At 35.7% G+C, this 15,372-nt stretch overlaps 3 protein-coding genes and 1 pseudogene across 3 annotated transcripts in view; 2 read left to right on the forward strand and 2 right to left on the reverse strand.

The window, feature by feature from the left end:
* LOC126756029 (uncharacterized) overlaps window positions 1-15,372 on the reverse strand; it is an 84,746-nt gene that overhangs the window by 18,324 nt on the left and 51,050 nt on the right. The gene's annotated exons all lie outside the window — the stretch shown is intronic.
* On the forward strand, window positions 6,409-8,184 carry LOC126756030 (uncharacterized). The gene is made up of 4 exons (XM_050468827.1): window positions 6,409-6,767; window positions 6,839-7,332; window positions 7,408-7,774; window positions 7,843-8,184. The coding sequence occupies exons 1-4, from the start codon at window positions 6,494-6,496 to the stop codon at window positions 8,028-8,030; spliced, it is 1,323 nt and encodes a 440-aa protein (XP_050324784.1). The 5' UTR covers window positions 6,409-6,493; the 3' UTR covers window positions 8,031-8,184.
* Window positions 9,787-11,527, reverse strand: LOC126756033 (uncharacterized; annotated as a pseudogene).
* On the forward strand, window positions 12,411-14,107 carry LOC126756031 (uncharacterized). The gene is made up of 4 exons (XM_050468828.1): window positions 12,411-12,756; window positions 12,823-13,313; window positions 13,382-13,748; window positions 13,822-14,107. Exons 1-4 carry the CDS (start codon window positions 12,489-12,491, stop codon window positions 14,007-14,009), a joined length of 1,314 nt encoding a protein of 437 aa, XP_050324785.1. The 5' UTR covers window positions 12,411-12,488; the 3' UTR covers window positions 14,010-14,107.

The raw sequence follows: 15,372 nt of genomic DNA on the forward strand, positions 1-15,372 counted from the left end.
CACGGTGCGGCTTCTTCCTTTTCGGAAAAATGTATTTATTTACCATACCGGTCAACGAGCTAAAACAAACATGCTTTTGGACCGTGCAAAAAGGTGCTACTTCGGACTGTGTAGGCAATTGAAAAGTAAAGTCCTATCTCGACGAACAAAGACCAAACTCTACATATAAGTCACTCATAATCACCGTCCTGCTATATAGTCCAGAGGCATGGACGATGACAACATCTGATGAGTTGACGTTACGAGTTTTCTAGAGAAAGGTTCTGCGAAAGATATATGGTCCTTTGTGCGTTGGCCATGGCGAATATCGCATTCGATGGAACGATGAGCTGTACGAGATATATGACGACATTGACATAGTTCAGCGAATTAAAAGACAGGGGCTACGCTGGCTAGGTCATGTTGTTCGAATGGACGAAAACACTCCAGCTCTGGCGGGTACTACCGCCAGGGGAAGCAGAGACAGAGGCAGACCTCCACTCTGTTAGAAATACCAGTTGAGAAGGACCTGGCTTCGCTTGGAATCTCCAATTGGCGCCACGTAGCGAAAAGAAGAAACGACTGGTGCGCTGTTGTTAACTCAGCTATAATCGCGTAAGCGGTGTCTACGCCAGTAAAGAAGAAGAAATTCTACAACCAGATCTAAAAGATTGTTCTAAATGTTCAAATTGTTCCGAGTAATAGTTTCGAAGATACAACCCTGAGAACTTGAGCGCTCGAAGCAGCTAGGCTAAGTGCGTCGTCTTTAAACGCGTTTTTTTTCGAAACTATTTCTTTGAGTCGTTTAGCAAGATTTCTCGAGAACTACTCAACCGATTTTCATGAAATTTTACACAGGTCTTTGAGATACAATCCTCACAGACTTACACAGATCTTTGGGATACAATCCTCATAGACTTGGACGAAGGATGTTTATTCAATTACAACTACAAATTTGAAAAAAATGTCCCGAAATTTTAACTGAAATTTTAATTTTTTTGTAAAAATGTCCGCCAAAAATCCAATTTTCAGTTTTTTTTCCTTCGTCCAAGTTCTAAGTTAAGGTTTTAACTAAAACACGTATTTTTACACTTTAGATGATGCTGTAAAGAGTCATCCTGCCAACGTAGGCGCATCTTTCTTCCGAGGGTTCACCGGAAATGGCGTCGCAATTACCAAGTTTAAAATATTCTTCTCCAAAAATTTCAGAATTCAATGCTATGTGTTCGTAACAATAAAAAATTTGAATAAAATATTTAATTTTTTATATGAGAAAAAGCGATGTTTTAACCCGAGGAAAGAATGATTATAAGTCACCTGAATAATAAAAATAGATTTGTCAAAAAATTGGAAAACTAACTTATGTCGCGTGGAAGAAACCGGTTTCATATCTATAAGATTAAAAAAAAACGCATAGCCACTTATATTTTATGTTTATAACATAAACAAACACACCGGTAAAAAAAATACAACTGAGCAGAGAACTGTTTATTGATATACTAAATATTTTCCATTCATCTCACTCAGTCACCCTCCTACACAATAGAAAGAGATTCGTTCAAACGACAATATATAAATACTTGTGTATCCATATTTTGAGAATACTCACTTCTCTTTTGAACAACTTTTACTAACTTTCTTAAAAAAGCCGGAATTTTTTCTTGCCAAAAATTGTTAACTCCATGGCATGGAGGTAATCTCTTTGGCAGCCGCAATATAAATTTCTAGTTCTATTGTTAAGAGCTCAAATATAAACATAATTTGAATTAGCTTTGAACTTTGTTTTCTTCTTTTAGTATTTAAGCTTCTACTCAGTGACTAAATATGCTACATGTTAACATATAAGACTCTCATGAACATTATTTTTGACTCTTAGTTAATATCAACAAATAAAATGTTTGTTGTTCTTAAAAAAGTTCTCCGCAGCAACAAAACTGCTACTACTAGTTATACTCCGTAGAGCGATCGGTTTAGACGTGTTGCGCACACATTGTATTCTTTAACGCTCTCTTAGACAAATTAAGTGAAAATTGTTGAGTGAAAAAAAGCATAAACTTACAAAAGTAAGATGTCAGCGACAACAGAAGTGTGTACAAGTGATCCTGCGGAAACCATTAAACGCGCAACGGAAACTACTAATAATGGTGCTGCAGCCAATGGCGCACCTAATGCTGAGAGTCAAGTCCCTGAATGGCTGAAACCGGAACTATTTGTAGATCTGCTGCAGAAAAACGTGCCAAATTTTAAGAGCATTAAAAATTTCACTGCCAAAGTGCCGGAAGGCGCTGGCTACACTCTTGGTCTCGGTGAATTTAGACGCAGAGCTTGAAGGCAAGTAAAAATGAATTTGAATGAATGAAATGTATAGAGATGCGGGTGTTGACGTGAAATTCGGAACAAAATATTACGACATAAAAACGCCATCCAAATATGGTGTTATACTCATGGAGGATTTACGTCCCCATGGCTTCAAAAATGTCAACCGTCTTGAGGGTTTCGACATGGAACACACCAAGGCCACATTGAAAAAGTTGGCACAATGGCATGTGTTGAAACCAAAGGACAATATCCGAAAATAGTTTCTGATGGAATATTCAACGAGGACATGTTAAAAATGGTGCAAGAGATGGGCGCATCCACGACGCCTTTGTATATGGAATGTGTGCGGACGTATGAGGGTCATGAAGAGTACTACGATAGTTTGGTATATGCCGATGCTTTAATTTTATGTAAAATAAATGTTTGAAGTATTCTTGTTTTAGAAACGAAACCGTGAGAACTTTGCGGAACAATTTCGTCCGCTGCTGAAAATCGATCCAAATGAGTTCAACGTTTTAAATCATGGTGACTTTTGGGCCAACAATGTTATGTTCCAATATGATGACGCGGGTAAACTTAAGAAAACTTATTTCGTTGACTTTCAGATGACGCGTTATGGTCCACCGATAAATGATCTGTATACTTTGCTGATATCGTCAACGAGCCTGGATGTGAAACTAAAGCATTTCGATTATTTTATTAAATACTATCATGATAATTTGATTGAGTATTTGAAATTACTGAAATATCCCAAAAAATTACCCACCCTTAAAGAAATCCATATAGCCATGCTCAAATATGGCACTTTCGGTGAGTAGAAAGTGAAATATCAAATGAGCTTTATTATCTCTATAATATTCTTTGTTTTTCTTTCACAGTTGTGAACACAGTTGTTGGTCACTTGTCCATCGTACTGCTCGAACCAAATGAAGCAGCTAATGCAAACAATTTAATGGGCAATACAGAAGATGGCATGGCTCTGAAAAAGGTGATGTACACAAATTCACGTTATCGGAAACACATTGAGGCACTTCTTCCTTGGCTTTATCGTCGTGGCGCTTATTAGTGACTAAGGTAGAATAGTCAGTATGTACACCTGTAGCATATATTTATTATACTCTCGCAACAAAGTTGCTAAGGAGAGTATTATTGTTTTGTTCACATAACGGTTGTTTGTAAGTCCTAAAACTAGAAGAGTCATATGTAGGGTTATATATACCAAACTGATCAGAGTGACGAGTAGAGTTGAAATCCGGATGTCTGTCTGTCCGTGCAAGCTGTAGCTTGAGTAAAAATTGAGATATCATGATGAAACCTTCATAAGAAGGTTAAGTTCGAAGATGGGCAAAATCGGCCCACTGCCACGCCCACAAAATGGCGGAAACCGAAAACCTATAAAGTGTCATTTGGACGTAATTTTTTTGGAAAAGTGGGCGTGGCCCAGCCCCCTACTATGTTTTTTGTACATATCTCGGAAACTACTATAGCTATGTCAACCAAACTCTACAGAGTCGTTTCCTTCAGGCACTTCCATACACAGTTCAAAAATGGAAGAAATCGGATAATAACCACGCCCACCTCCCATACAAAGGTTATGTTGAAAATCACTAGAAGTGCGTTAACCGACTAACAAAAAACGTCAGAAACACTAAATTTTACGGAAGAAATTGCAGAAGGAAGCTGCACCCAGGCTTTTTTTGAAAATTGAAAATGGGCGTGGCCTCGCCCACTTATGGACCAAAAACCATATCTCAGGAACTACTAGAGCGATTTCAATGAAATTCGGTATATAATATTTTCTTAACACCCTGATGACATGTACGAAATATGGGTGAAATCGGTTCACAACCACGCCTTCTTCCAATATAATGCTATTTTGAATTCCATCTGATGCCTTCTCTGTATAATATATACATTAGGAAATGAAAATACAATTCAATACTCAAAGTACACAAATTGATCTAATCTAATTAATTTTACGGCAAAATAAAAAAATATGTAAATTATTATCACTTTATCGTGCGAGAGTATAAAATGTTCGGTGACACCCGAACTTAGCACTTTCTTACTTGTTTTAATTGAAATAAATGTACTTGAAGAAAAGCTGTTAAGTCTAATCGATTTGAAGTGGTTAACTTGATGTTGGACTAGTTTTTTTACTAACAGTATCGAGCTTTCTTGACATTTTATTGCTAAAAGTAGAAAGATTTTTTGGAAATAGATGAAATGTGTTATGAAATCTATTAGCTGCTAGAGCCTATTTTACTCAAGCGCATCCCAAATAAATTGCATGAATCATTTAATAAAAATATGAAATTAGTATTAGGTTAGGTTTCTTATATCTTAGATATTACGTTTCCTTATATCTTCAGACGGTCTTTTGTTCACGAAAGCAAAGTTTAAGAAAATTTTGGGATAATATCGTATATTAAATGAAGATATTGTAATAAAGAAAGTAAAGAAGTTCTTTAAAAAATCGGACATTAAATGAATAAATTTAGGTACGTAAACTAAAACAGCTCAGTCATTCATAATCATTGGTTGTTTATCTCTATAATGTTTCTAAATAATTTGCAAAATCATACACTCTAGATTGTACAACGGCTGATGCAAATTTAAAAATTTGTTCGAAAATTTCGTCACGCTGATGCTAACCAATTTAGTAATATTTGTATTTTGCTTTTTGTTTGACCAAAATCTAATCTTATCGCAATTGAATGACTGATAAAATTTTAATTTCGTTGGTTCGTGCCAATTTTTTCTATCGTTGTTCTTAAATTATGGTGATTTTATATTTATTTTGGTGTATACATACTAAATGTGCAATAAGTTTATAATAATTATCCATATAATGGGTGATCCAAATGGAGGTACTTTTTTCAATGGCCTCTTTTTGAGAGATCACGCATGAGTCGTGTCAAGCTGTCATGACATTTTTGTTCAGTGGTGTTTGACTTTCATCAAGGAAAGACTTAGGCCTGAACAACCTTCACCGAATCGTTCAGCTTTATTATGAAAATTCTTCTTCTGTAAAAAATGTGTTTCACGCGTTTCGCTCAACTTATGGTCAACATAATCAGCCTAATGAACGTACTCAGCAACACCATCACCCATCTTGAGACCCATCATTCATTATTATATAATATTCGAGCGAATAGAACACGCCCAGCACGCAGTGAAGAAAATATAGCTGCCGCGGATGTGAGTGTACACGAAGACCGTGGAGAGTCGAAATTCAAATACGTGATCTTGTCAACATTTGGTTTCAACATCGCTTTAATGAAGGGATTTATTGAGAGAACACTTCGGTGAGCAGATACTTTTACCTTTTGGGCCGGTCAATTAGCCGCCAAGATCGTGTGAAATCAAGAAGTGGACAATCGATTCGATTCAGGCCTTGAAGCTGAACATCACGCGTGCCATTTGGCAGTTAGTCGAAATGCTCCAACGTGTCATCAGAAATTGGACTCAATGGATGGGCCATTTGATATTTGAGGAGATAATTTTCAAAAAATAAATGCCAAATAAATTTGAAGTTTCTTTGTGTTTCTTTAAAGAAGTAGGAAATCTCGAAACAGATCACCCTTTACCATATACTCAAATATTAGTTATTGATCAAGAGTGTTTGGACTATATGACACGCGCGTAAAAAACACCGAAATTATACAATTATTCTTGTTTATTGCGTTCTATGTTTCGATTTTATGTTTTATAATTGATAATTTTTGGTTCAGTCAAAAGTATGTGGGTGACGAAACAATCGGTTATTTCTGTTTATAAGTACCTTTGTTTTTATTTAATCTAAATTGTCATATCTCTATTGGTTGTCAGCATAGCTAAGGTTATTATAATAATAGAGTTAAGAGACCCCAATTCCAGTAAATCTTAATGCATACATATGTACATACATAAACTAGTCTCTCATACACTCATTCATACAAGAATGTAATCGCGGTAAATTTATCTCTTAAATAAATTAATTTAAAACAAAGCTCTTCCAAAATTTCAAACTTTCTAACTGACATGCATAATTACGAAACATTATCACAAAATTTTTGTTATTAAAGCTACGGCAAAGCTCTTTTCGAATAGTTATACTCCGTACAGCGATCGGTTTAGACGTGTTGCGCACACATTGTATTCTTTAAAGCTCTCTTAGTCAAATTAAGTGAAAATTGTTGTGTGAAAAAGCAAGATGTCAGCAACCATAGAAGTGTGTACAAATGGGACTGCGGAAACCATTAAAAGCGCAACGGAAACTACTAACAATGGTGCTGCAGCCAATGGCGCACCGAATGCTAAGGGTGAAGTTCCCGAATGGCTGAAAAAAGATCTATTTGTAGATCTGCTGCAGAAAAACGTACCAAATTTTAAGAGCATTAAAAATTTCACTGCCAAAGTTTCGGAAGGCGCTGGCGAAAATTACGCCACACTCTTGGTCTCGGTGAATTTAGGCGCAGAGCTTGAAGGCAAGTAAAAATGAATTGCACTACTTGTGGGAGCATATAAAATTGCAAAAGTTTATTTCTTCGTATTTTAGATGGAAAAATAGGAAATTTCTCATATATGATCAAACTGCCCATCGACGCGGTGCAGGAACTAATGGCGAATAGTCATAATATATTTGATACAGAAAATGTCATGTATAAAGACGTGATACCGGAAATGGAGCAAATGTATAGAGATGCGGGTGTTGACGTGAAATTCGGAACAAAATATTACGACATAAAAACGCCATCCAAATATGGTGTTATACTCATGGAGGATTTACGTCCCCATGGTTTCAAAAATGTCAACCGTCTTGAGGGTTTCGACATGGAACACACCAAGGCCGCATTGAAAAAGTTGGCACAATGGCACGCCGCATCAGCGGTGCGTGTTGAAACCAAAGGGCAATATCCGAAAATAGTTTCTGATGGACCATTTAATGAGGACTTCTTAAAAATGATGGAAGAGATGGGTGAATCCATGTCGGCATTGTATATGGAATGTGTGCGCACGTATGAGGGCCATGAAGAGTACTACGATAGTTTGGTATGTGCCGAGGCTTTAGTTTTATGTAAAGGAAGTGTGTCATTTTTTCGTTGTTCTATTTCGTTTTTATTTTAGAAACGAAACCGTGAGAACTTTGCCGAACAATTTCGTCCGCTGCTGAAAATCGATCCAAATGAGTTCAATGTTTTAAATCATGGAGACTTTTGGGCCAACAATGTTATGTTCCAATATGATGACGCGGGCAAACTTAAGGAAACTTATTTCGTTGACTTTCAGATGACGCGTTATGGTCCACCGATAAATGATCTGTATACTTTGCTGATATCGTCAACGAACCTGGATGTGAAACTAAAGCATTTCGATTATTTTATTAAATACTATCATGATAATTTGATTGAGTACTTGATATTACTGAAATATCCCAAAAAACTACCCACACTTAAAGAAATCCATATAGCCATGCTCAAATATGGCACTTTCGGTGAGTAGAAAGTGAAATATCAAATGAGCTTTATTATCTTTATAACATTCTTTGTTTTTTCTTCACAGCTGTGAACACAGTTATTGGTCATTTGTCCATCGTGCTGCTCGAGCCAAATGAGACAGCTAGTATAGCCAATATAATCGGCGATTCAGAAGATAGCATTGCTCTGAAAAAAGCGATGTATACAAATTCACGTTATCGGAAACACGTTGAGGCATTATTTCCTTGGCTTTATCATCGTGGCGCGTTTTAGTGACTAATAGAACGTGTGAATACCCATAACATATATTTAATTTTAATTGAAATAAATATACATGAATAAAAATTGTTAAGTCTAATTGATTTTTAATTGGCAAATTTCTCTGGTCCAATGAACAAAGCTACTGTGAAAACACTTTATGAAAATATGAAAGAAACAATAAAAAAAATATATATAATAATTTCGATCTTATGATCTCACAGTTCTATGATTCTAAATTTTACTCAATATTTAAGTAGTAGCGTGATTCAGTATTCATATCAATTTTAAAATAATTTTTTGTGAAATTTTTACTAACGGTATCGCTGTTTCTTGACATTTTAGTGGGGGAAACGAACAGGTTGTTTTGAATATGGATGAAATGTGTTATAGAAACTATAGCTGCTAGGTTTTCTTATATCTACAGACGGTCTCTTATTCACGAAAGTCAAGTTTAAGAAATCAAGTAAATTTTGGAATAAAATCTTACATTAAATGAAGATATTTATGTACCGAAACTAAAATAGCTGAGTCACTCCTCGTTTTCACTTTCTCAAACAGATACTTTGCTTATCTACCATGATTCCGTCACAATCCTTTGCCACTATTTAAGAATACATTACAATTTCATCTACTCATTAGCAAGGGGTTCCATAATCATTGAATGTTTATCTTTATGCTTTCTGAATAATTTGCAAAATAATCCTCTCTATATTGTATAACAGAAGATGTGTGATTAGATAAGCTTCTATGTACGTATATTCCTTTTATGCGGCTAGTTTTTACAACCAGCATAAAAATTTGGGGTGCGTCACGGTGATGCTAACTAATTTTGCAATATTTATATTTTTGTTTGACCAAAATCTAATCTTATCGCAGTTGATTGACTGATAAAATTGCAATTTCGCTCATTGGTGCCAATATTTGATACCGCTGTTCTTAAAATATTTCGCTACCGTGATTCTGAAAAAGTTTTGTGTACATATACATACATACTTGGTTAAGTGCGCCGTCTTTAAACACGTTTTTCGCGAAACTGTATTTTTGAAGTCGGTTGACAAGTTTTTTCGAGAACTACTCAACCGATCTTCATGAAATTTTATACAGCTCTTTGAGTTACAAAAAATGTCGCAAAATTCAAATTTTTTTGTAGAAATGTCTGTCAAAACTCCAATTTTCAGTTGTTTTTCCTTCGTCCAAGTTCTAAGTTGAGGTTTTAACAAAAACATGTATTTTGCAGTTTAGATGATCCTATAAAGAGTTATCTTGCCAACGCGGGTGAATCTATTTTCCGAGAGGTCACCGGAAATGGCGTCGCAATAGTCGAGTTTAAAATACATATTTTTTTCCAAAAATTTCAGAATTTCTTTGTTAATAGTGTAGGTTTGTAACAATAAAAAATTCTAATAAAATATTTAAATTTTTATATGAGAGTTGTATTGACTTTTGACATAGAGATAGAAAATATCCTATGTCCGTCTCCTGGTTCTAAGTTAGCACCCCACCTATTTTCAGTCAAATCGGTTCAGACGTTCTGGAGTTATAAATAGAATAACTAACACGACTTTCTTTTATAACATAAATTAAAACATATGTCTTTGGGATGTGCTGGAGTAAAGTAAACTCTATAAGCTAATAGTTTTAATAACACAAATCATGTATATTCACCTTCTCCACTTCCGTCAATAAAATGTCAAGAAAGCTTGAAACCGTTAATAAAACAAATCACAAAAAATTATTTTAAACTTAATATCGTTATTACCGTTTTTATTTATTTTTATTGTGTCTTTTATATGTTCTTAAAGTGTTTTCCACTCTCTTCATTAGACCAATCTCAATTTCAATTTAGGAAATCAGTTAGATTCGACAATTTTTCTTCATGTACAAATACATTTAATTCAATAAAAATTAAATATGTGCTACAGATGTGACTACATAAATTTCTTTTAGGACCGAATTATTGTACCTTAGTCACGAAAAAGCGCCACGACGATAAAGCCAAGGAAGTAGTGCCTCAATGTGTTTCCGATAACGTGAATTTGTGTACATCACCTTTTTCAGAGCCATGCCATCTTCTGTATTGCCCACTAAATTGTTTGCATTAGCTGCTTCATTTGGTTCGAGCAGCACGACGGACAAATGACCAACAACTGTGTTCACAACTGTGAAAGAAAAACAAAGAATATTATAGATAATAAAGCTCATTTGATATTTCACTTTCTACTCACCGAAAGTGCCATATTTGAGCATGGCTATATGGATTTCTTTAAGGGTGGGTAATTTTTTGGGATATTTCAGTAATTTCAAGTACTCAATCAAATTATCATGATACTATTTAATAAAATAATCGAAATGCTTTAGTTTCACATCCAGGTTCGTTGACGATATCAGCAAAGTATACAGATCATTTATCGGTGGACCATAACGCGTCAACTGAAAGTCAACGAAATAAGTTTCCTTAAGTTTGCCCGCGTCATCATATTGGAACATAACATTGTTGGCCCAAAAGTCACCATGATTTAAAACGTTGAACTCATTTGGATCGATTTTCAGCAGCGGACGGAATTCTTCGGCAAAGTTCTCACGGTTTCGTTTCTAAAATAAAAACGAAATAGAACAACGAAAAAATCACACACTTCCTTTACATAAGACTAAAGCCTCGGCACATACCAAACTATCGTAGTACTCTTCATGGCCCTCATACGTGCGCACACATGCCATATACAATGCGGTCGTGGATTCACTCATCTTTTCCATCATTTTTAACATGTCCTCCGTATATACCCCATCAGAAACTACTTTCGGATATTGTCCTTTGGTTTCAACACGCACCGCTGAGGCGGCGTGCCATTGTGCCAACTTTTTCAATGCGGCCTTGGTGTGTTCCATATCGAAACCCTCAAGACGGTTGACATTTTTGAAGCCATAAGGACGCAAATCCTCCATGAGTACAACACCGAATTTGAATGGCGTTTTTATGTCGTAACATTTTTTCCGAATTTCACGTCAACACCCGCATCTCTATGCATTTGCTCCATTTCCGGTATCACGTCTTTATACATGACACTTTCCGTTTCAAATATATTATGACTATTCGCCATTAGTTCCTGCACCGAGGCGATGGGCAGTTTGATCATATATGAGAAATTTTGTGTTTCTCCATCTAAACTTTTGCAATTTTATATGCTCCCACAAGTAGTGCAATTCATTTTTACTTGCCTTCAAGCTCTGCGTCTAAATTCACCGAGACCAAGAGTGTGGCGAAATTTTCGCCAGCGCCTTCCGAGACTTTGGCGGTGAAATTTTTAATGCTCTTAAAATTTGGTACGTTTTTCTGCAGCAGATCTACAAATAGATTCTCTTTCAGCCATTCAGGGACTTGACTCTCAGCATTAGGTGCGCCATTGGCTGCAGCACCATTGTTAGTAGTTTCCGTTGCGGTTTTAATGGTTTCCGCAGTACCATTTGTACACACTTCTGTTGTCGCTGACATCTTGCTTTTGTAAGTTTATGCTTTTTCACTTAATTTGACTAAGAGAGCTTTAAAGAATACAATGTGTGCGCAACACATCCAAACCGATCGCTTACGGAGTATAACTATTCGAAAAGAGCTTAGCCGAAGCCTTAATAACGTAAATTGTGTGATGATGTTTCGTAGTTGATTTAACTCTTTATAGGTGTATGCATGGATGTCATTCAGAAAGTTTGATATACTCGAAGAGCTTTTTTTAAATTGATTTATTACGGAGATAAACTGACCGCTATGAATATTTCGTTACTCATTCAACGTCTATTGTAGGTACACATGCACTAAGATTACGTGGAATGACTTGCATGTTCAGTTCGTTGAGCTAATAGACTTCCTAAAACGGGCCTTTGAACTAAGTTGAAATCTGAATAATACTCTTACCAGGCATTTAAAGAGTTTGCGCATACATTTTAAAAATAAAAAAAAAACATATGTCTATATGTTTCTGATATTGTTAGGTCCCTTAGAATGCTATAAAAGCAATTAGAGGTTGCCTACTATCTGAAGCTAATACCGTCGAAATCGCAAGTGGTCATTTTCGTGCGAATTCGTGCGGTAAGTGTGCCACAAGTGTTTTATGGAGTAATTTTATGGTTGCTTATCACTCCATTACGCACACTATGTACGTTGTTTCCTTTTCAATAATGCCTAAAGCTCGGTACAAGAATAAATCAATAAATAGTTGTTGCACTTGAGAGAAGTTCTCTGCAACGGCACATCAGTTCATAAAGCTTTACCAAAATTTCACCCATTCTCAATCTATGCACACACTATGTTCATATATACATAGATAAGTATAAACAATTGATGCAGCGGCCGTATATAAATGCAAGCGCAACGCTTTTTTAGAATAGTTCTAAAGAGAGTGCCGATCGCGGCGGTTCAAATTTGTTATTATTTTTTGTTTGCTTTGTGAAAATAGCATAGAAAAATAACCTAAAAAGATGTCTACGACAGCTGTTGTGAATGGTAAACAACAAACAAATGAGCTTAAAAGCGCGCCGAACGCGAGTAAGACAGAGGCCAATGAGGCGCCAAATCCCGCGCGTCAAATCCCCGAGTGGCTGAAAGCGGAACTATTTGTAGATCTGCTGCAGAAAAACATACCGAATTTTAAGTGCGTTAAAAATTTCACAGTGCGACCGGCACAAGCTGCTGGCGAAAACTATGCCACACTCATGGGCTTAGTGAATATTGACGTGGAACTGAAGTGTAAGTGAATAATATATTAATCTTTGTTAAAAAATTGAAAAGAAAAAAATATTTTTGGTTTTCCAGATGGTGATTCAAAGCAGGTATCATATATGATCAAGCTACCCATCGAATCCATGCAAAAAATCTTTGCCGGTCATAATATATTTGATACGGAACGCACCATGTACAGTGATGTGATACCGGAGTTGGAGCAAATGTATGGTGAAGTGGGTGTTGAGGTGAAGTTCTCACCACAATATTATGATATAGATACACCATCCGAATTCGGTGTTATACTTATGGAGGATTTACGTCCGCGTGGTTTCAAAAATGCCAACCGCTTTCAGGGTTTCGACATTGAACACACCAAGGCCACATTGAAAAAGTTGGCACAATGGCATGCCGCCACAGCAGTGCGTGTTGAGACCAAAGGCAAATATCCAGAAATTGTGACTGTGGGCATGTACAGCGAAGGGCTCATTGATGTAATGGAAAATATGGATAAAACTGCACCAAATGTATTCTATGACAGTGTGCCCTTATATGAAGGCAGTGAGTTGTATATGGATAGTTTGGTAAATATCACAACTTATGAAACATAAATTATGCATATAACTACTTATTATTCTTATCTTGTTGTTAGGAAAAAAATCGTCGGAACTTTTTCAATGACTTCCGCTCAGTAATGAAAGCTGATCCGAATGAATTTAATGTTTTGAATCATGGTGATTTCTGGGCCAACAACATTATGTTTCAATATGATGCTTTTGGTAAAATTAAGGAAACATATTTCGTCGATTTTCAGTGCGAACGTTATGGTTCACCGGTGAATGATTTGTACTGTTTCCTTATATCTTCCATTAGTCTTGATGTGAAGTTGAAACACTTCGATTACTTTATTAAGTACTATCATGACAATTTGATTGAGTGCTTGAAACTGCTAAAATATCCAAAGCAATTGCCAACCTTGAAGGATATCCATATAGCGCTTTATAAGTATGGCACGTGGGGTGAGTGAGCAATTGAGATTTAAGTTAGTTTCACGTAATATAATACCAAACTTAAAACATTTTTGCTTTTCAGGTCTATATGAGCTTATGGGTCATATGTCCATTGTGCTTGTCGATCCGTCGGAAGCTGCTGATGTTAGCAATTTAATGGGTAATACGCCTGAGGCTGAAGAGTTTAAAAAGTCCATGTACAGAAATGAACGATTTCGTAAACACGCCGAAGCCATATTGCCGTGGCTTTATAATCGTGGTGTGTTTTAGTGTTAAATCGTCGGCCAGTTATTGTTTATAATACATGTACATATATGTTACTTTTTTTAAAAATATTTAGTGGTAATAAATATTATATAATGATACAATTGCGCTTTTTGCTGGGACATTTAAACTTTCAGTTTACAAAAACTAATCTGAAGATGATAAAAAACGTGTATACAAAATCGTGTCACAAGTTTTTTTTTCAAGTTTATAAAAGGCACATGAGAAAACACAAAGATCTAGATTAATAGCAAAATTCCGTTTTGTTTGAAAAATTTGAAAAAAATCATTCCGATACAAATTTTATCAATTTTGTTTGTTCTGTTTTGATACAAAAGGTTATGAAAGACACTTGCTGATGTCTTTTTAATCTTAAAGAACACTTTGAGAATGCGAAAACCTGTTGGTACTTATAAACGTTCAGCAGCCTTAAAAGCATGTTTAGGATAAACTACAAAACCTAAGGCTCTTCTTGTTTTACGTATCGATCAACTTGTGATATCTCCGTGATCCTCAGGAAATCCTCTAATAATCCACCCTATTAGTTTTTATACTCTCGCAACAAAGTTGCTAAGCAGAGTATTATAGTTTTGTTCACATAACAGTTGTTTGTAAGTCCTAAAACTAAAAAAATCAGATATAGGGTTATATATACCAAAGTGATCAGGGTGACGAGTAGAGTTGAAATCCGGATGTCTGTCTGTCCGTCCGTCCGTCTGTCCGTCCGTGCAAGCTGTAACTTGAGTAAAAATTGAGATATCATGATGAAACTTGGTACACGTATTTCTTGGCTCCATAAGAAAGTTAAGTTCGAAGATGGGCAAAATCGGCCCACTGCCACGCCCACAAAATGGCGGAAACCGAAAACCTATAAAGTGTCATAACTAAGCCATAAATAAAGATATTAAAGTGAAATTTGGCACAAAGGATCGCATTAGGGGGGGTGCATATTTGGACGTAATTTTTTTGAAAAAGCTTTTTGTAGAGCCCAAATTTTATAAATATTTAATGAATCATATTGCCGGTCGAAAATCCGGATACCTTTCGTGTTCAAGCTTCTTTGCTATGCCGATTTTGAAAACCTGTTACCATTGTTAACAGTTTAAAATCAAAAGAAACATTTAAAAGTAAAGGATTTGCGCAATAATTATATTTTGTTTACGAAAGTTTAAAGGTTAATCTACTAAAAATATTTGTACGTATTTTCCAACACAAAAATAACCAAAATTATCGATAATTTATTGAAGTGTTCCTTTCAAAGCCAAATAGCGAGTTGTTATCAATTGATGATGTAGATAATAACAAATTTCTTCTGCACCATTTATAATGGGTGATCCAAGTAGAGGTAATTTTTTCAATACCTATTTTT

This window comes from Bactrocera neohumeralis, chromosome 4 (genome assembly GCF_024586455.1).
Source record: "Bactrocera neohumeralis isolate Rockhampton chromosome 4, APGP_CSIRO_Bneo_wtdbg2-racon-allhic-juicebox.fasta_v2, whole genome shotgun sequence".
Taxonomy (NCBI): domain Eukaryota; kingdom Metazoa; phylum Arthropoda; class Insecta; order Diptera; family Tephritidae; genus Bactrocera; species Bactrocera neohumeralis.